This window comes from Rana temporaria, chromosome 6, assembly GCF_905171775.1.
Source record: "Rana temporaria chromosome 6, aRanTem1.1, whole genome shotgun sequence".
NCBI lineage: Eukaryota > Metazoa > Chordata > Amphibia > Anura > Ranidae > Rana > Rana temporaria.
In genome coordinates this window covers 151,429,828-151,452,054 of record NC_053494.1, presented here as the reverse complement: position 1 = coordinate 151,452,054, position 22,227 = coordinate 151,429,828, and the positions used below count along the sequence as shown (strand labels likewise).

At 43.4% G+C, this 22,227-nt stretch overlaps 1 protein-coding gene across 1 annotated transcript in view; it reads right to left on the bottom strand.

Moving 5' to 3' along the window:
• LSS (lanosterol synthase) overlaps positions 1-22,227 on the bottom strand; it is a 56,154-nt gene continuing 33,927 nt past the window's right edge. Inside the window, exons 15-22 of the mRNA XM_040357598.1 lie at positions 18,824-18,973; positions 15,772-15,868; positions 15,421-15,526; positions 12,888-12,953; positions 11,336-11,416; positions 10,074-10,238; positions 3,591-3,669; positions 1-779 (exon numbers count right to left, since the gene is read on the bottom strand). Coding sequence (XP_040213532.1) covers positions 633-779; positions 3,591-3,669; positions 10,074-10,238; positions 11,336-11,416; positions 12,888-12,953; positions 15,421-15,526; positions 15,772-15,868; positions 18,824-18,973 — 891 coding nt within the window. The 3' untranslated portion in view covers positions 1-632. The remainder of the gene's footprint in view (positions 780-3,590; positions 3,670-10,073; positions 10,239-11,335; positions 11,417-12,887; positions 12,954-15,420; positions 15,527-15,771; positions 15,869-18,823; positions 18,974-22,227) is intronic.

Below are 22,227 nucleotides of genomic sequence, written 5' to 3'. Positions count from 1 at the left end.
TAACAAAAAAATCTTTATTTTGCAAAGATAAAAAGTAGTAGTGACAGGTTAGCTTTTCTTTCACTATGCACAAATTATTTCAACAATTAAATTACTACATAGCCACAGTTAGGTCACCCATGTTTTTATGCAAAATATATCTTGGTTGCCTGAACTAAAATTATTATACAACATTCTGGTCATTTACTATTAGACGAGAACTACAATCAGAGCGCTGACAATCAAAATTCATACCGTTTCATGTTATGTTGCTGTTTCTAAGTGTGGCTGCAGCAGCACACCATCACAGTGGAGGTTGCAATCTAAAAATGATTTACCCATGGTATTATGGTTTTAGTTGAAAAGTGTGTAGGCATTTTACAATTTGGTGCCCCCCAAAAAAAAAAGGATACACTGCTTTTCATTTCTTTTTTTTTCATGTGCGCATTTGTGTTTTTTTTTCTTCTAGAGCTATCCTTTTAATATTGCTCAAACTGATAGTAAGAAATATATTGAATAAATACTGTCAGGTTTTATTTAAAAAATTAATAATCAAATAACAAATGAACCATTTTAGCAGACTGAAGAACTTGGGAGGTAGATAGGTTTTGTAAGGGGTAGTTAGTTGGTCCTGTTCCTGTATTCACTGAGGATCAGCCGTATCTGGCCTTATGGATGCCAGCCAGAGGGCTGTTTGGATGAAGACGAGAAAAACGCCCCAGCGTCCATATTGGGAAAACATTTCGATATGAGGTGTAGCTGATAGCACAGCTCTTGTTAAACACACCTGATATATTCTCCTAGGCAGAAAAATATATATAAGAATATAATTAATACGAATAGCAATATGTGAATTTCCACTATAATAACATTTATATGTAAAGCTGTAAATATGTAACCTATCCTAAAAGGCTTGTTAAGGACTGAGCTTGATTCAAATACCCATGTCATTAAAATATCTGTTTATCCTAAAACCGCAGTGATCCAACCAGAAGTGGGAGTGGGTACCTGTCAAATCCATGTACCTGCCCCCCCGATCCCCTAACTCCCCAAAAAGTGCCAAAAGTAGAAGGGGGGGGGCATAAAGCAGGACTTTCCCTTTAGGGTGAAGCACCGCCTTAACAAACGTGTGAACAGAAGACCGTTTTGCAAATCTGATGCTGAAAAGCCCATGCAGCACTAAGAGATCTGCTACAAAGAGCCTTAAAGTGTAAGAAAAGTCAAAACCTAACTAATCTATACTTACCCCCATTCTAATCCCATTCTATCTACCCTGTATTTACCTATTCTGAAGTTACTCCTGTCCGGTCACCTGACCACATCCCAACGCTAGCTTTAGTGCAGAGGAGTATCAGCAAACAACTGATGCCCCGTAGAAAGTCTATCGGTGAGGTCATCGCACAGGTTCTGCAGCCATTGTCGGTGATCTCTCCTCTATACTGAAGCCGGCACTGGAAAGATCATGTGACCGGACTGCAGTGACTTCAGAATAGGTAAGTCCTTCTTTTTACAGGGTATATAGAATAGGCTTAGAATGGGGATAGGAGTGGTTTTAAGCTTAGTTTGATTTTGAATTCCTTCCACTTTAAAAGGTTATAGAAGAACTCTATCCTCAGGACTACAAGCTCTAAAAAAAGAACCAGCAATGGGGGATAAAGAGAGAGACAGGGATGCCCTTGTGGGAACCTTAAAGTGTTACTAAACCCACATCAGTAAAATCTGTCTGTATATGTAGAATAGCATGACTGTTATACTCACTGTTGAACCTAAGGGGTTAATACTCTGTATTGTATAAAAGGGCTCTTTGATCTTGTATGGACAGATCCTCCCCTCCTGCAGGGGCTCTCTTGGTAATTCCAGATAAGACACAGTGAGGGTAGTAAAGCTGCACATGCTCAGTTTGGTCTCTATTGCTGAAGAGAACAGTTCCTTGTTGTATTGAGCTTTTCAAGTCACATGATATTGACATCACACATTTGGGTGTGTATACAGATCCTAAATGACGGCCCAATCCCTCCCTCCTCTTCCATGAGCAGTAACTAAAAAGAACACAGTGGGTGGAATGTCACATCTTGATTGATGGATGATCCGCCTCCCATAACAGCATGAGAACTCAGTCTATAGTGGAAATCTCCTCCTACTTGAACGCTCAATACTAGGACAAACCCAGCAGTTTATCATGTGACCATGGTATAGAGTAGCCAAAAAGGTATATAGTGGCAGTATTTTAATGTAAAAAGAAGATTTATAAGCTGTGGGCACTGTGTGGGGGCGGATAACCTATTTTCATATTACAGGCGGTCCCCTAGTTACAAACATCTGACTTACAAACAGAGGGAGACAACAGGAAGTCAGAGGAAATCTCCCCCAAGGAAGGGAAATACTCCCGTAAGAGTTATTATGGGAAAAAGGTACCTCCACTGATGCGTTATCACCAAGGCTTGTTTCTACAACAACCCAAAGTTTTCAAAATCCAATTATCATTGTGACAGAAAGTGAGGTGAAATCTTCTGAACAGGGGCACAGACAGCAAAACAAACATTACAGGGGTGTTAACCCTTCCCTATGCTATCCAAAAAGCTTAACATTTTTATTTTGGCTGGAGCTACACTTAAAATATTCCGACTTACAAACAGATTCAATCTAAGAACAAACCTACAGACCCTATCTTGTTTGTAACCTGGGGACCGCCTGTACTGGGTTTAGTAACACTTTAAGGAAGCAAAATGAGGGAATTTGATTTCCCAAAAGTAGTAGCCAAGTAAACTCTCGTAGCACACACCACGTCCAGAAAGCGGACAGACATTTACCTAGGATAGTTCAGAGCAGGAGATAAGGAAGGAAAGAAGAACAATATCCTGAATTGGGTGGAAGGCAGAGGCCACTTTTAGTGATCCTGCCAGAAACACACTTCCTGTCCTAGGGTGAGAATGCTCACCATACGGTATCTATGAAGAAGAAATGCTGTCACCCTGAAACAGAAAGTGTAATAGGATTACAGAAAACCTCCCCCTCTCCTCTGTTATGCGACATGGGGAGGGGGAGGGGGGGTATTTTGCAGCTCACCAAGAGAGCTTGGATCAATTTTAAGGCCTCTTACACACGGCCGAGAAACTCGACGGGCAAAACACATCGTTTTGCTCGTCGAGTTCCATGTGAAGCCGCCGAGGATCTCGGCGAGCCAACTTTTCCCATTGCCGTCGGGGAAAAAGAAGGAGAAACCTGGTCTTCTGGGGTCCTTCGGCGCCTGTCTCGCCCCCCCCCCCCCGCAAGGACTCACCACCTTAATGCGAGCGAGCCATAGCCACCGACTGTATCACTCGGCCCCGCCCCCCCGCATCATTAGATGTGATTGACAGCAGCGCGAGCCAATGGCTGCGCTGCTTTCAATCAACCAATGAATGAGCCGGGAAGACTGCCGAGAAGCCTGCGAGTTCACGGCACTGGACTTTTGAGGGGTCAGGTAAGTAAAGGGGGGGTTCGGGGGGCTTCTAATCCGCAGATGTTTTTTCATCTTAATGCATAGAATACATTAAGGTGAAAAAACTTTTACCTTTACAACCCCTGTAATAGCTACACATGATATATATTCTACGTAGTTGTAGTCATACCTGAGGCCAGTCTCCATTACTGAGTTGCTTTTCCAGGAGCAGTTTAATTCCTCTTTCCAAAACACTGACATCTGGGAACCTGTATGATATTACAGAAATATGACCATTATTGTAGCAATTACAGTGAGAATCAAGATGAGTAAAAATGAACAAAAAACGATTTAACACATTTTTGAGTGAACAAATAGTTTGTCGAAGGCCAATAGTAAAGAAAAATGTAATACCAAAAAAAGAGAAAAGAAGCCATTAATAATTGTTTTTTTAGTAATAAGGTACTGTTATGCCTCGTACACACGGCCGGACTTTCAGAGAAAAAAAGTCAGGGGGGCTTTTTTTCCCCTCGGAAAGTCCGGCCGTGTGTAGCCTCCATCTGTCTTTTTTTGTCGGAAGTCCAATGGACCTTAGATAGAGAACCTGTTCTCGTTCTTTCCGACAGACTCACGGCGGACTTTTGCACGGTCAAAAGTCCGACCGTGTGTACAAGGCATTAGAGCATGGGTCTTCAAACTACGGCCCTCCAGTTGTTCAGGAACTACAATTCCCATCATGCCTAGTCATGTCTGTGAATGTCAGTGTGTTACAATGCCTCATGGGACGTGTAGTTCTACAACAGCTGGAGGGCCATAGTTTGAGGATCCCTGCATTAGAGGATAACCATGGAGAAAGAAGGTAACTACTCCACTGTATCTATAGAGAGAACCTTGGTTGCCACCTAGGCTGGACTTTAAACTCATCTTCCTCTCTTTATCTCTATTACATGGGTGTGGGAAAGTGAGAAGTTTAGGCTAGGTTTACACCTATGCACATGCTTTTCATGTGTTTTTGTTGCATTTTCACCCATTTTCATGCTTCATGTGTTTTGTTTTTTTTGTAAGGAGAAAAAAAAAAATCCTACCAAAAACACATTTACATTGAAGTTCATGGACCCAAAATTGCACATTCTAGCATGAAAAAATATAGACTGCAGGAAACTGCACAGATGTGACCCTAACACACGATCGGTCAAACCGATGAGAACTGTCTGATGGACCATTTTCATCAGACCAAACCGATCGTGTGTGGGTCCCATCGGTTATTTATTCATAGGTTAAATAAAAGCAATCTTGTTTTAAATTTAACCGATGGATACCTAACCGATAGAACAAAATTGATCGTTTGTAGACACGTCCATCGGTTCAAAATCCACACATGCTCAGAATCAAGTCGACGCATGCTTGGAAGCATTGAACTTCGTTTTTTTCAGCACGTCGTTGTGTTTTACGTCACCGCGTTCTGACACGATCGGTTTTTTAATGTTGTTAGTCTGAAAATGTAAAAATGAATGCAGCCACTGCATCTAGGGAAACCACTGCCTTTTTAGTTCTTGGGTTTAAATATCAGGTATGGATATTTTTAAATATCAAATTTTTCCAACTTGGAAGAATGTAATTATGCATATACCATATCTGTGGGATACCTCTAGAAGCCAGTAAGCACTGTAGTAGGCACCCTTTATACAGTGAACAAAAAGAATGTAAGATGATGAAACTCTCTAAGGAGTGTCAACAAATTAAAACAGCGCTATCAAATAACTGTGCATATTTGACTATATAAAATACATTACTACAACCCATATGTAATGATATACAGTGATAATAAACAAAATATATCCAGTTTAAGAAATAAACACTAAACTGTGACTGTAATAATAAACACCCGTGATTGACTTAAACGTGAAGTGAACGCACTGAAAGTGCAAGAGACAGTCTTATCTGATGAACAGAGCTGGGGAATACCTGCAAAGAGAAGAAGGGGGTGCAGGGCTGGAAGACGCAAGCAATCCAAAAAAAAAAGAGCAAGGAGAACATAGGAGCTGGTATCTACAATTTAAGTCGGGTTACTTTGAGTGCAAAAGAACTCAACGTATTAGATACAGGCCTAAAATGTGCCCCTAGAAAGGCCATGAATAAGTTTAACATCTATATTGATACCCACAAATTTATCAGAACATTAAATTTGAAAAAATATTTTCTGAGCCACCCAGTCGAAGCATCAATGAGGAGCACTACAGCCAATAGGAACATAGACAGTGGGTTGAAGAATAAATCGCTCTTCAACCCCCAAAATTCCAACAATCACTACATTGAAGTCTTTAAACAGCTTGTGCTAAAAGATATAGAAGATCTGCCACAGAAAAAAGATATCAATCCTGAGTATATCAGGGAAGGTATCAAGCTACTGGAAGACAAAAAGAACATCATTATCCGCCCTGCTGATAAGGGGGGCGGAGTAGTTGTGATGGACAAGGACTATTATCATCAGCAATTGTCCACACTGTTGGAAGATCGAACCACCTATAAGAGGTTGAACTCTGACCCTACAGAAGCATACAAAACACAACTGGATTCCTTAATACAATGGGGTTTCCAGATCAATGCCCTGAATATTAAAGAGAAAGCATATTTGGCCCCTTCTGTGTGTAGAGTTCCGGTTATCTACACCTTACCGAAGATACACAAACATGCAACCATGCCACCAGCCCGTCCAATAGTGAACGGCATTGGGTCCGTCACGGCAAGGTTAGGTGAATACTTGGACAAATTCCTCCAGCCAAGTGTGCGGGAAACCAAAGCATACTTAAAGGATACAGCTGATCTGCTCATATCCCTGGAGGATATAAGAATAAATCCAGGTACTGAAACCTTCCTTGTGACGGCGGATGTCGCCTCACTATATACTATAATACAGCATGAGGACGCTGCTCTGGCACTCAATTGGGCATTGAGTAAGAGGGAGGAGATCCCGTTTACACAAAAAAGATTTTTGGGTCAAGCCCTCGATTTCTGTATGTCGCATAATTATTTTTGGTTCGATGGTTTCTTTTTTTCACAACAGGTTGGCGTGGCTATGGGAGCTAAATATGCCCCTAGCCTCGCCAACCTGTTTATGGCGGAGTGGGAGGACAAAAGTGTCTTCAGAGATCAAATATCTCAACTTATCTTCTATCGGAGATACATTGACGACATCTTTTTGATCTGGCAGGGATCGGAAACAGATCTCAAAGTTTTCCTTGAAGTATTGAACAACAATGTGAACAACATTAAACTGGAATATGTGATCAGTGCGTGTTCAGTTAACTTCTTGGATGTAACTATAGAAAGATGTAATGACAGGTTGAAAACAAAGGTGTACTTTAAAAGCACTGATCGAAACAGTTATCTATCGATCAGAAGTGGACACCACCCTGCTTGGATAAAGAATATCCCTAAAGGGCAATTTCTCCGAGTGCGCCGAAACTGCACTGATGACTCAGATTATTTTGAGCAGGCGAATGTACTGAAGAAGAGATTTGCCCAAAAGGGATATGATGAGATCAACCTGGTGTCAATGATTCAAGAGATCGCAGAGAAGCCGAGAGAAGACTGTTTTAAGAAGAAAATAGAAGAACCATCCACAAATGAACACCAGTGGAGCTTCCTGACGGGCTTCCACATCCAATATAAGGAAATTGAAACCATATATAAGAAACACTGGCACATCCTCAGCAGAGATAGACATCTGGGTGGAGTGATTCCTCAGCAGCCACGTTTTATATATAGACGTGCGCCCAATTTTGGCGATAGAGTGGTCCGCAAAATATTGGATCCACCTGATCGCCAATTGAAAATAGATCTGAAAGGATTCTTTCCTTGCAGAAGGTGTATTTGCTGCCGCACGGTGAAAGAACACAACAAAGGAATTAACAAAGTTACCAGCTCCGATGGCACAATGTTTGACATTAAAGAATTCAGTACATGCAACTCGTCATATGTTGTATATTTGCTATGGTGCCCATGCGGGTTATTATATGTTGGGAGGACTAAAAGACTTCTAAGAATCCGCATATCAGAACACCTAGCAAATATTAAAAAAGGCTTTGAGGAACATAGCGTTTCCATGCATTTTAAAAAGGTACATAACCAGGACCCCACGCTTGCTCAATTTTGTGGCATAGATGTGGTTTACCCATCTTGGAGGGGGTCACACAGAGTCCGTGACCTTTCACAGCGCGAAACTCACTGGATATTCTTGCTAAAATGTCTTTTTCCGCGGGGGTTGAATATAGAGGTAGACTTGAATTGCTTTATCAATAATTCTTAGACATTTATCATACCCACACCTTTCCCTCCGTGGGTTTAGTATTACCCTTTCTGGCATCTTTTCAGTATATGTACTCTTTTATTCATTTATCTGATATTTTGCTATTAATTAATCCCTTCTCCAGTGGTGGTGTTATCGGTGACCATTTGCGATCAGCTCAGCGATCATTAATTCACCACTTGTATTTAGTTCCAGTTTTAGATTGATTTTATCGAGTTTAATTTTTAATGCATTTTTTACATATTTTAGATATATTTTAATTATATATATTTAATCATTTATATGAATTTGCAATTGGCGTTTGATACTAATATGTACTAATGCAAAATGTTATTAATTTATTTTAACTGACTATTGCCTTCATCCAGTGACAAATGTTTTTATATGTATTTGTTGATATACTCCAGTGCATGATTGATATATATCAGCTGATGACTTAATTAGGAACTGTTGTATGGCTATTCAATATAAACACAGTGTAATGATTGTGCTGTAGATGTGATTCGTGGTCACGGGGACACCCGGAAATCGGCTTTTTTTTTTTCCTCTCATTTCCGCCGCCCACGTCTGCCTATACAACAGCTGATTTGCCCCTGTTGTGTTGTTAGAAGCCATTCCCCGCGGCGAGCCTATCATGAGCAGCGTCTGCTCGACCTATCAGGTCGGCTTACCGCTGTGGCTGCTGGGTAAGACAGCCAGCCAATGGAGGAGGCGCTGACTTCCTCCTAGCTTTGGCTGCATAAGCGCTCTAGGCCCGCCCATCGTTGTAGGCGGAGCGGGATGCGCTGTGCAGCACGTGATTGGCTCAGACTGCTGCTGTTGGGGGATGTGATTAACATACTTTCTCACCTATTGGAATCTGGGGACTGGCGCCACGCCTATCGCACTGGCTGATTGATTCATACACCAGCCAGTGGTGGTGGATGATGCTGTCAGCCCACAGGAGTTTGGGATTATCGTTTACTTCCGCCCACAGTTTTGGAGGAAGTGGGAAAACGCCCAGAACTGATAGGCTGATTGATCTGACTACATCAGATATAAGGTAACCATTTATGACTGTGTGGTTAGTCCCATGAATAAGTTTTTATAACGAAACATGTCGGGGTATTGCCATACAGTCTAATTTTACTAGTGAGTGCTGCGTTTTTGGATGCAGAGTGCGTTTGAAGTTTTTTATTTAAGTGGATGTGCAGCTGCATCTGACAGAAGTCCATGGCACCGTGAGTAGGAGAATTGGTTTCACTTTTTCTCGCTGATCGGGGGTCCGCCGTGACCGCTTCTCACCATTTTGACGTTTGAAGGAGTTTCTTGATGTGATATTCTGCTGTTTTACAAGATTTTGTTTGTGAGTGCACTGTTTGAAGTTTTATTTTGGTGTGCTATTAAACCTTTGATGGTATCACACTATTTGCACTTCTTTTGTCTCTCTCTGACATATATGTGGAACTGATTGGATGTCATATTTGGATTACATCTTTATTGACGGGAACAACTACATCTGATAAGGTTTTTTGTGCCAAAACACGAGAGTGTGAGGCATACCTATCCGGTGAGTGTCCATTTGATGGGGGAGGAATCACTGAGCACTGTCGGGTGTGGTGGAAGTTTTTGAAAAAATTTGAAGATCGCAGGATCCTTATACACATGAACTTTGCTTTGTTTGGCCACATTCTAAATTTTTTTAAAGACTGTCTCTTGCACTTTCAGTGCGTTCACTTCACGTTTAAGTCAATCACGGGTGTTTATTATTACAGTCACAGTTTAGTGTTTATTTCTTAAACTGGATATATTTTGTTTATTATCACTGTATATCATTACATATGGGTTGTAGTAATGTATTTTATATAGTCAAATATGCACAGTTATTTGATAGCGCTGTTTTAATTTGTTGACACTCCTTAGAGAGTTTCATCATCTTACATTCTTTTTGTTCACTGCTAGGCATCATCCACTCCTCCATAGGCGCAACGGTGGGCGACTTTTTAGGGCGCATTCTATAGATCACCCATTGTTACTATAACCCTTTATACAGTGATCTCCACTAGCTTCTGGGTCATGTGCCGACTGCTGCATTGTAAACACAGCCGTTTGGCACGGGCACCATTCATAGGCTGCTTTGCATTCTCTCAATGAATGTAGAGCAATCTTTGATTGAATGAGGTGGAGAGAAGGGCAGTGATGTCACACTCGCCACCACATCTATTCAGAGAATGCTTTGCATCTATTCAGAAAATGCTTTCTCTGAATGGTGCCTGTGCCAAGCAGCTGACCCTTTGTGTTCACCACACTTTTTTCTATATTGTGTGACTTTGCTTCAGAAGTGTCAGGCACACATTTAAAAAAAAAAAAAAAAAAAAAACTTACCCTACGGCCATTAGTCCCATCAGAGCCCAGCATGTATTGTGTATTTGAGAGTCTGCACTCTGAACATATCTTCTCTCTTCGCAGGACTCAAAATCTTCTCCCCAGCCCCCATCCTTCATTTGATGTGACAGCAGAAAATCACATGCCTTTCTGATCTCTGGGCACCTGAACAGGTACAGAGAAAAAAAAAAGAGTAATCATGCATACACTGCATATAATTATTCATTTGTAAACCCTGCATTTTCCAGTGTTGCATATCCCTGTGTATTCCTTTCATAATCAGTTTATTTGTTACAGGTATTTATATACGCACTGATAGCGGCTGCGACAAGAGTGCTGGGCGGGCAAACTATGCACCCATTATCAACATACCCTTTGCAAAGTGGTTTGGTGTGCGAGACGTTGTGTGGGAACTGCAGCAGAGGATTCGATCTTCACAGTGGTTCATACCATGTTTAGTTGACCCTTTGAACATACTGTATTTATCGGCGTATACCGACTAAATCAGGGCAAAATCGTGGGTGCACGATATACGGCGATACCCGCGTTCCCGCGCCGAGTTTGAATACTGCGCCGGCATATACCGAGCGCAGTACACTCGTGTATAGTCGGGCAGTCTCGGCTACACTCGCGCTCACGTCCTGTACGTCCAGGACGTCAGCGCGAGAGTAGCCGAGCATTGCCGACTATACGCGAGTGTACTGCGCTAGGTATATGCCGGCACAGTATTCAAACTCGGCGCGGGAAATCGGGAAACGAGCGGGGAGGACGCCGCAGAAGGACGCCGGACCCGACTAAGAGGACACCTCTCCTAAGTTGGTGGTGGCCATCTTCACTTCACTTGGTTCATATTGGATGTGGGAGCACCAGCACTTTTATTTACATTGGACTGTATTCAACATTCATCATTTTTTGCATATCAGAGATTTTTTTCACATGTTTTCTGATATAGATATATATTCATTGATACATTTATATATTGTTGGACACGGTGTTTAGATCACTTGGTGTATTATTATTTGTTTAGCGCTACATTTATAGGTTGTTTAGGTATTTATATAATGGCAACACATTAGTCCCTGCCCTCAAGGAACCTACAATCTAAGGCCCCTATCTTGCACGTATACATACACGCATTCCCATACTAGGGCAATTTTTAACAGGAGCCAGTTACCCTGCCAGTGTGCCCATATATATTTTTGAACAAAAGCATGATAGAGAAAGATCTGGCTATCTGACTTTAATGTCCAATATGTACTTACTCATCAGAGAATTTATATCCCATGCAAGCAAAGGCTTCCAGTCCAAACCAAATGCCGTATGTAAAGCAAACACCCCATGACCTGGAAAACAAAGATAGTATAAAGCCATGTTCATAAACATGTCAGATTGACCTTTTTTAAGGACCGATTTATGTGAAAGAAACAGAAGAGATGTTATGGATATTACATGTTTCATGGAGAACAACATTTTTCCATGCACTGACATATCTTGCCCTACAGCAGCCCTGAATGAAAAAGACACATGACAGGAGACCTCCAAGCATAAGGGAAATCTGCTTCCTCTATTATTTTCACCATTCACTATGTTTTACTCAAGTTGCTTCCTATGTCAACACAGCACAAAAAAAACATTTACAGTAAAACCTTGGTTTGAGAGTAACTTGGTTTGAGGGTTTGGTTTGAGGGCGTTTTGCAAGACAAGCAAAATGTTTTAATAAATTTTGCCTTGATATACAAGCGATGTCTTGATATAAGAGTAGCGTCATGTCACAACTGAGTATAAAAAAAGAAGAAAGCAGACTCTAAGGGCCAGATCCACGAAGCGCGGCGCTTCTTTACGGCCTGCGTAGTGTATCTCAGATACACTACGCCGCCGTAACTTACAGCGTATTTCCCTTATTCTCAAAGAATTTGCGCCGTAAGTTACGGCGGCGTAGTGTAACTGTGTCGGCGTAAGGGCGCGCAATTTAAATGGATGAGATGGGAGCGTGTTTTATGGTAATACGTCTTGAACCAACGTAAATGATGTTTTTTCTGAACGGCGCATGCGCTGTCCGTGGGGGTATCCCAGTGCGCATGCTCGAAAATTAACCCGCAACAAGCCAATGCTTACGACGTGAACATCATTCTACGCAAAGCCCTATTCGCGAACGACTTACGCAAACAACGTAAAATTTTCAAAATTCGACGCAGGAACGACGGCCATACTCAACATTGAGTACGCCTCATATAGCAGGGGTAACTATACGCCGAAAAAAGCATTACGGAAACGATGTAAAAAAATGCGCCGGCCGGACGTACGTTCGTGGATCGCCATATCTAGCTAATTTGCATACTCGACGAGGAAATCGACGGAAACGCCACCTAGCGGCCAGCGTAAATATGCACCTTAGATCCGACGGCGTACTAAGACGTACGCCAGTCGGATCTAGCCCAGCTTCAGGCGTATCTTGTTTTGTGGATACAAAAAAAAGATACGCCGGAGCAACCTAGAAGTTACGCGGCGTATCAATAGATACGCCAGCGTAAACGCTTTGTGGATCTGACCCTAAGTGTAGCAATATGGTTACATTTAATGAAGGTACAAAATTTAGCAACTTATTGCTACACTTAGAGGTGCCTCTCTTCTCTTTTATACATTGTAAAAAAAAATGCTTTGATATACAAGTGCTTTGGAATACAAGCATGTTTCTGGAACGAATTATGCTCGCAAACCAAGGTTTTACTGTAGAAGTAATGAGGACAGACACCAACAATTTAGATACTTTAATTCGTTCCTTGATGAATAAGATATATTTATATGAACACACACCCTTCCCAGGAGCCATCTTCTCTCTGTACGGAACGACAATAATCAAGCCCACGCTGAAGAGTCTCTCTAGAGAAAGAAATAAAATAATGGACTATCAAACAAGGTTCTACAGCACATATATGGCGATATGTTACACAGAAACACCAGCTGTATTGACCTGAACAAGACTTTAAAGAGATTGTGATCTAGATCCTTACCTGTCTGCAAAGCCATCTTCCAACCCCTGGCCACATAACAGGCCTGGAGGATGTGACTAGCTTTCCTCTAATTACCATGGCAAGTATGTGAAGTATGTAATGTACCTTGCATCATAAGCATTGAGGCAGTCTACAGTATGTCATGTCCAGCCTGGTGTACAAATAAGTAAATCTGCAGTATTCCACTTATAACACAGTGTAGAAAAGTTGAAAGGTCTGAAGTATATTATTAAAAGCACGTAAAGAGTGGGGTTATCCAGAGTAAGCCATGTCCAACACAGTATACAGAGCAGGGCAGTCCAAGTATGTCATGTACAACTCAGAGTACAAAGTGGGACAGATTAGAGTACGTCAAGCACAACACAATGATGCATTTTTTTGAACAATGTAGCATACAACACATAATATGTTCACGATTGGAAGTATTACTGTTAACATAAAGCTGTCTGTCTGTATCATACATCACACAAAACTACAGGGCGGCCACCAGGGGGGTACAGGCAGTACACCTGTAAGGAGCCGGAGGTCACCAGAGGCCTGGATGGCAACCCCCCCCTTTTTTTTGTAAGGGGCCCAGAGGTCACCAGGGCCCCGGATGGCATCCCCCCTTTTTGTTTTGTTTTTAGTTTTTTAAATTAGATATTTTTTTAATATATATATATTTGTTTCAATTTTATTAAAAGGGCCCAGAGGTCCCCAGGGCCCCCGGATGACACCCCCCCTTTTTTTTATAATTTTATATATATAAATATATATATTTATTTGTTTTATTGTAAGGGGCCCAGAGGTCCCCAGGGCAACCCCCCCCAATTCGTGGCACCCCCGCCGCTTCTCAATTTAAGGCGGTAGCACCCCCCCCCCCCCGGTTCTCTGCTCCAGGGGGCTCATGCCTGAAGCTGTGTAAGGGGCCCCATAATTCCTGAGTATTTTTCACTCACTTTCTGGGTTTCTCCTTTAAAACCTTAGATACAATTAACGCTATCTTTGCTTTCTTGCATGTAAGCTGCGATATCAGTCTCATAGTTACAATATATTTAAGGAGAGACCCAGAAAGTGAGTGAAAAATAGCCCCACCCTCCAGTCTCATATCACATAGTTTAGCAGGGCCGCCATCAGAAATTATGGGGCCCCTTTGGAGCAGAGAACCTTTTTATGATATCCAGGGGGCCCATGCCTGAAGCTGTGTAAGGGGCCTCATAATTCCTGATGGCGGCCCTGCTAAACTATGTGATATGAGACCGTTGTGGTGTTAAAAATTCTGCTTGCTGCATTTTTTGTCAGTTACAAAAAAGAAAAAAAAAAGCACCTCTTCGCTGAAATGCATTGAAAATGCAGCAATAACGCATCAATAACGCACTCATGTTACTCTTTTGATGTGTTTTTTGAGTCACATGTCCTATGAAAAACACACCATAAGCATAGTAAAAGCACTGCAAAATCATGTGCATTTTCAAAGCCATTATGGCCATCTTTTCTTCTTATCTGCAAAATGGCCATAACACAATTTTCGGCCAATATGTTTCTGCTGCTGAAATTTCGGTGCATCTCTAGTATCCACTTGATGTACTAACAAGGAACCCAAATTATAATTTGCAATAAACTTTGTAATTAAAGCGGATGTGCCACGGGAAAAATATATTAAAAGCCAGCAGCTACAAATACTGCAGCTGCTGACTTTTAATATAAGGACACTTACCTGTCCTGGAGTCCAGCGGTGATCGCAGCAGATGACGAGCCGATCGCTCGTCACCCTGCTGCTCCCCCCTCCATCCTCGGTGAGGGAACCAGGAAGTGAAGCGCTCCGGCTTCACTGCCCGGTTCCCTACGGCGCATGCGCGAGTCGCGCTGCGCCCGCCGATTGGCTCCCGCTGTGTGCTGGGAGCCGAGTGTTCCCAGCATACAACGGGGGGACGGACGGGAAGGAAGGAAAAAACCCGTCCTTTGCCCGTATCGTAGGGCCGGAAGTGGGTGCAGATACCTGTCTGTAGACAGGTATCTGCACCCCCCTCCCCCCTGAAAGGTGTCAAATGTGACACCGGAGGGGGGGAGGGTTCCGATCAGCGGGACTCCACTTTAGAGTGGAGATCCGCTTTAAGGATGAACGAAATACAACTGAAAAAACAGTGGGGTTGATTTACTTAAACTGGAGAGTGCAAAATCTGGTGCAGCTCTGCATAGAAACCAATTATCTTCCAGTTTTTTTGTGTCAAAGCTGAAGTTAGAAGCTGATCTAGAGCGGTCTGAATAGAGCTGAATAGAGCGGTTTGTGTGTCAGCCCCTCTCGACTTCCTGGTGCTTTATACACTGCTGTCAGAGCTGGGTATGTGATTGCTTACCTGATTTCTTGCGTTTGGTAGTCAGGATCCCAGGCTTGATAATGTTTCAAGGCTTGCATCGCAGCAGATGTGCACTCTACATACGTGTAATCAATCATGATGTCCCCTGAAATATAGATGTTTTCCTTACAACAAGGCTATTTGCAAATGTATACAGTGATTAAGACAACGTAATCAAAGTGAGGATTTGTTCAAAGTAGACATTTGAAAAAATGATGTATTCATGCTTGTTAAGGGAAATGTGTGGTGTATTTCTGCTGAATTTCTCTGTGTGTTGTCAGGGAAGTCAATGAGATATGTGAAAACACATTTCTGGGATGCAAAATGCTATTATTTAGATCACCTACTTACCAAACACTTCAGAGGGATTCAGCAGTTCAAGCAGGCGGCCACCACGTTTTGTTTCATATGTAGCAAATCCCCCATCAGAATTTCTCATGCTAAGAAGCTGTGAAATCATTAGAACATCTGTGAATGTTAGTAGTTTACACAGGAGGAAAGTTTATAAGTCCAGTGGCCTGTTCATATTGGTCTCCACTAAAACTCACACTGCTTCAGCAGATGCCCAGCATGTGTTTGGTGCTAGTCTGAGCAGACAACTGATACATCATACACTTCCCATAAGCCTTAAAAGTAGTGCAAGAGCATTTTTCTCGCTGCAACTTCAGTCGCATTAAGACGCCACCCATTGAAATGAATGTGTTTTGACGTGTCATGCGACTTTATCTATCACAAGTCACACGACAAGTTCAGCAGGATAGACAGGGTATAACTCACAAAATTACAATAAACAAAAAAACAGAAGGTGCCACCATCTAAGGCTCCATGTACACAGGACGTTTTTACAACGGCTCCTAAATGATTAAACTTGACAGATAGTAACCCACGTTTAAAACGTCTGTTTTGCCACGTTTACATGCCGCGTTTAGTGGTGCTTTGCCGTTTTTTTTTTTAAATGGCCAAAATTGAAAAATGCCTATAAACAAAACGCTGCGTTTAGTCGCGTTTTGCGTCTGAAACGTTGAAATCTTTTGCATCTGAACCCATTTTTTTGTTTTTCAAAAAAACGCTGTTAAAACGCAACTGCCTAAAAACGGCAATAAAGGAGACAGTGTACATGATCATAGGATAGGATAACATTAAATTAGTTCAGGGGCAGTTGAAAAAAGCGTCCAATTGCCTCTGAATTTTTCGTTTAGCATGGGGCCCAAGTGTATCAGTTTATTAACCACTTAAGACCCGGACCTTTAGGCAGGTAAAGGACCTGGCCAGTTTTTGCGATTCGGCACTGCGTCGTTTTAACTGACAATTGCCTGGTCGTGCGACGTGGCTCCCAAAAAAAATTGGCGTCCTTTTTTCCCCACACCAATAGAGCTTTCTTTTGGTAATATTTTGGTGGTATTTGTAAAACATTTTTTTTACTTTTTGCTATAATAAATATCCCCCAAAAACATATAAAAAAAATGTTTTTCCTCAGTTTAGGCCGAAACGTATTCTTCTACCTATTTTTGGTAAAAAAAATCGCAATAAGCGTGTATCGATAGCATTTACAAAATAGGGGATAGTTTTATTGCATTTTAATACAATTTTTTTTTTACTACTAATGGCGGCGATCAGCGATATTTTAAAATGCATTGTTAACTGTGAAAATGACAATTGCAGTTTGGGAGTTAACCACAAGGGGGCGCTGAAGGGGTTAAGTGTGACCTCATCTGAGTTTCTAACTGTAGGGGGGTGTGGCTGTAGGTGTGACGTCATTGATTGTGGTTCCCTATATTAGGGAACACACGATCGATGACGGCGCCACAGTGAAGAACAGGGAAGCTGTGTTTACACACACCTCTCCCCGTTCATCAGCTCCGGGGACCGATCGCAGGACTCCAGCAGAGCTTCGGACCGCGACCCACGGCTGGGCACTTAAAGAGAACAAAGTACTTGTACGTGCTTGTGCCCAGCCGTGCCATTCTGCCGACGTATATGTGCAGGAGGCGGTCCTTAAGTGGTTAAAACAGTTTAAAAAAGGAAACCAATAAGACCCCTTTCACACTGGGTCAGTTTGCAGGCGCTATAACGCTAAAAATAGCGCCTGCAAACCAACCTGAAACAGCCGATCCTGTCTCTCCAGTGTGAAGGCCCCAAGGGCTTTCACACTGGAGCGGTGCGCTAGAAGGACGGTAAAAGTCCTGCTAGCAGCATCTTTGGAGCGGTGTGTACATCGCTCCTCCACTGTTCCCGCCCATTAAAAATCAATGGGGCACCGTGGCTATACTGCCAGCAAAGCGCGGTGGTTTTTAACCCTTACTTGGCCACTAGCGGGGGGTAAAACCACTCCGCTAGCAGTGGAAATAGCGCTGCAAAATTTACGGAAAAGCACCGCTAAAAATAGCAGCGCTTTACCGCCGATGCCGCCCCCACCCAAGTGTGAAAGGGGCCTTAGGCAATATTTCTCCTCTGTGCAGCTCAGAAGTGTCCAAGAAATCAGTACAATAGCTATTTGTATTGATCTATTGGACACCCCTGAGCTGCACAGAGGAGATATATTGCCCCATTGGTTTACATTTTTAAAACGGTTTTCAACATACTGATACACTTAGAAGGTGACGCCTTCAGTTTTTTTGTTTATTGTAGTGCAGAGAGATCATCCAATACTCTACTGGAAGAGCTGCAGTCATCATACAAGTGATTTTTTCTTAATTGGACTTATTAACCTTGGGACTTTCTTCTTCTTATTATTTTTTGTGCAATTAAGTTTGTTTTCTAACCCACACAATTCTTTCAGTTTTCTCTGTGTCCCTTAATACTAAAAAAAAATTGCCATTTTCCTAATCTGAGTGGTTCCATCAAGTTGTTCATGTCTGGAAGTGGGCTTAGGCAGGCCATACATGGTTCAAATCTCAGGCGGTTCAGCAGGAACCGGCCGAGATTTGAACCGTCTATGGACAGGCTAAATGTACCAAGTACCCCCCGCTTCCCCGCTTTCTTTTTTGTTTTGTTTTGTACAGGTGGGTGTGGTTTGGCTGGTTTTATATATATTGCATAGAAGTTGACCTTAATAAATTTCTCATTTATTTTTGTGGTCTGTTGTAAATGAAAAATGTAATAAAAATAAATCGATCAACTTGTGTACAACCAGCATGCCGGATTTTACCTGCGATTATCGCTAGTGGTTGCTATAGCCGCTAGCAATAATCACTGTCTTCTCCCCACAGAGACGTCTTTACCCGCGCTCCCCTGCCCTGCTGGGTGAAGACAATGGCCCGGCAGGCGGGATTCCCACATCATCACTGTCTGTGTTGATGGGTGGAATTGAGCGAATTTCTTTCTAGCAACCTTTCTTTGCTCCATGTTTGGTCGGGCTTACAATATAATATGTTTAGACATTTCTGATCTAAAAGCATCTTACCACATCTACAGCCTGTCGTAATCTGTCCCTTGGAATGTGATCAGATAGAAAAGAGCAGTTTTCCTGGAGCAGCATGGCAGATTTTAGACCTTCAGCTGTACAATCTGCCACAATCCAACCGCAGTCACGAGTGCTGAATGGAAACCCTCCCTGTCATACAGAAAACAGAGGAACACAAAGTCAATGCTATATAGAACAATGCACAGCATTCTAGCTGCTATTAAGCTGCAGCAATATGTAACTTAACTGATCTGCTCTCACCCTATAACCTTTTAGAGTGAAAACACTAAATATTGCATTTTATAGAAAATTACAGCACTGCAGAGTGAAAAAGAAAAGGTAATTTTTTAATAACATTCAATTACAATATGACTTGAGTCGCAATTGTATATGCTATATCAGGGCTCAAAATTTGTGCTCGCCTCCTCGCATTTGGCGAGGAGATTTATGTGCAGTGCTAGTGCCGCTCAGACACACACACATTGCGGCCAGTATTCAACTAAGCTGCTGCGCCATCCCTTCACAGGCTAGCAGCAGATTGGACATGAGCTCCGCCCGGGACCGCCCCTATCCACCTCCTATAGGTCAGTACTTCCCACAACTGTACCTGCCGCCCGGGACCGCTGCTCTTCACCGCCTACAGTCCAATAGAAATGTGCCTAGAACTGCCGCCCGGAACCGTCCCTCACACTAGTCTCACAGGACTACTATACCAGACGCCTCCCGGGACCGCCCCTCTCCGCCTCGGACCGCCCCTATCTACCTCCCAGGCTTCCACACATCCAAGGAGTGCACTGTGCCCGCAGTAAAATGGTATGTTTATTAAGACAGATGTGTGATGTTCTGGAGGCACTGGGAGTTTGCTGGGAGGGGGATTGAAGGAAGATATGTGCTGGATTGGGGGGGGGGTTAATTGCAGATTTAGACTTTAAATCATCCCCCCAATCAATTATACCTATGCCCCCAATTCTGCCCCCCTCATTCGATCATACCTATGCCCCAAATTCTGCCCCCTCCCCTCAATCTGTCATGCTTATGCCTCCAATTCCGTCCCCCTCCCCCTATTCTATCATACCTATGCCTCCATTCCTGCCCCCCTCCCCCATTCTATCATACCTATGCCTCCATTTCTGCCCCCCGTCCCCCTATTCTATCATACCTATGCCTCCAATTCTGCCCCCCCCCCCATCTATCAGACCATATGATAGATGGGGGGAGGGGGAGTGGAATTGGAGGCATATGTGTGATAGAATGGGGGGAGAGGGGCAGAATTGGAGGCATAGGTATGATAGAATGGGGGAAGGGGGCAGAATTGGAGGCATAGGTATGATAGAATGGGGGGAGGAGGGCAGAATTGGAGGCAAAGGTACACTGGTGAGGGGAGGTGGGAAGACAAGGTGTGCTGGGGGGTCTTTAAAAGCACAAGTTTGCTGGGGGGGGGGGGCATTGGAGGCAGAGACATACTGGGAAGAGGTATTATAGGTATAGAGGTGTGCTAGGGGAGGCATTATAGGAGGCGTTGAGGGTAGAGGTGTACTGCGTTGGAAGTGGAGGCGTACTGGGGGAGGCGTTGGAGGTGGAGGCGTACTGGGGGAGGCGTTGGACATGTACTGGTTGTTGTTATTTATTTTTGTAACTTCTGAATAAAACATTTAATAGTGTTGTTATTTCATGAGATCGTTTAAAAGGGCGTGTTTAGGGGCGGGGCAAGGTAGGGTTTGGGTGGGGAAACATGTGGCGAGTAACTCTTAAGGCCTGGCTAGTAGCTCAGGACTTGAAATTTTGAGGCCTGTGCTATATTATTATTCTTTATTTTTTGATTTGCTCATTTTTTCCCCCTTGAAAGTGGAGTTACCCTTTAACATAATTTCACTATAAGGGTGCATTCACACCACGATTTTGTCATCCGTTTTTTACTCACGATTTTAGCTTTAAAATCGTACAAATCTGTATGGCAAAACGGATCCATTCACTGCCATTCATTAATTTAGGTCCCCAAGTGCATCCGATTTGATCCGCATACGATTTAATACGATTTAAAATCGTATCAAAAAACGTGTCTGCCCACGATTTTTGGTCCTGATTTGAAATCGTATTACAATCGTGTCCGTTTTTTTTTTATATTGTGGTCAATGTAAATCGTACTGAATCGGATGACTGTGCGATAAATGTACCCGATTTTTTATTACTAGGGTTGAGGGAACCCGAACGGAGGTCCCCGCAAATTCAATAACCAGACCCTTTAGGTCTGGTATGGGTATTCAGGGGAACCCCGCCGTCAATTTAAAACAAAAATGACGTGCGGTTCCCGGTAAATATCCATAACCAGACCCTTCAGGTCTGGTATGGATATTTCGGGGAACCCCGCCGTCAATTTAAAACAAAAATGACGTGCGGTTCCCGGTAAATATCCATAACCAGACCCATTATCCGAGCATGTTGACCTGGCCGGCCGCAGAAAAGAGGGGGGGACAGAGTGCGGCCCCCCCTCTCTCCTGAACCGCACCAGGCCACATGCCCTCAACATGGGGAGGATGTCCCCATGTTGATGGGGACAAGGGTCTCATCCCCACAACCCTTGCCCGGTGGTTGTGGGGGTATGCGGGCGGGAGGTTTATCAGAATCTGGAAGACCCCTTTAACAAAGGGGACCCCCAGATCCTGACCCCCCCCCCTGTGTGAAATGGTAATGGGGTACACTGTACCTCTACCATTTCACGAAGGAAGTAAAAAGTATTGTAAAAAAACACACTGACACAAAAGAATAAAGTCCTTTATTAAAAAAAAAAAAAAAAAAAAATCCAGCGCTGAAAAATCCACTCGTTCCCGGCTTCCAGCGTTGTCCTGATCCTGCGACGGGTGCGGGTGATCTCCCGCGATGAGAAGATCCAGCGTCGTGTGATCTCCGCTCCGGCGATGTGAAGATCCATTCATCCGGCGCAACAGCATCCCGGACCTCCTCTCACCGCTGGGCACAGCCCAGCGAATGAGCGGCTGAAGCGGTGACATTTCTTATATAGAGGAGGCAGAGCCACCCGTCACGTGACCCTGCCCCCTCTGACGTACCTCTGCTACGTCACTGGGGAAGACCATGAAGAGGAAAGGTCTTTCCTCTGCTTGGTCTTCCCCAGTGACGTAGCAGAGGTACGTCAGAGGGGGCAGGGTCACGTGACGGGTGGCTCTGCCTCCTCTATATAAGAAATGTCACCGCTTCAGCCGCTCATTCGCTGGGCTGTGCCCAGCGGTGAGAGGAGGTCCGGGATGCTGCTGCGCCGGATGAATGGATCTTCACATCGCCGGAGCGGAGATCACCCGACGCTGGATCTTCTCATCGCGGGAGATCACCCGCACCCGTCGCAGGATCAGGACAACGCTGGAAGCCGGGAACGAGTGGATTTTTCAGCG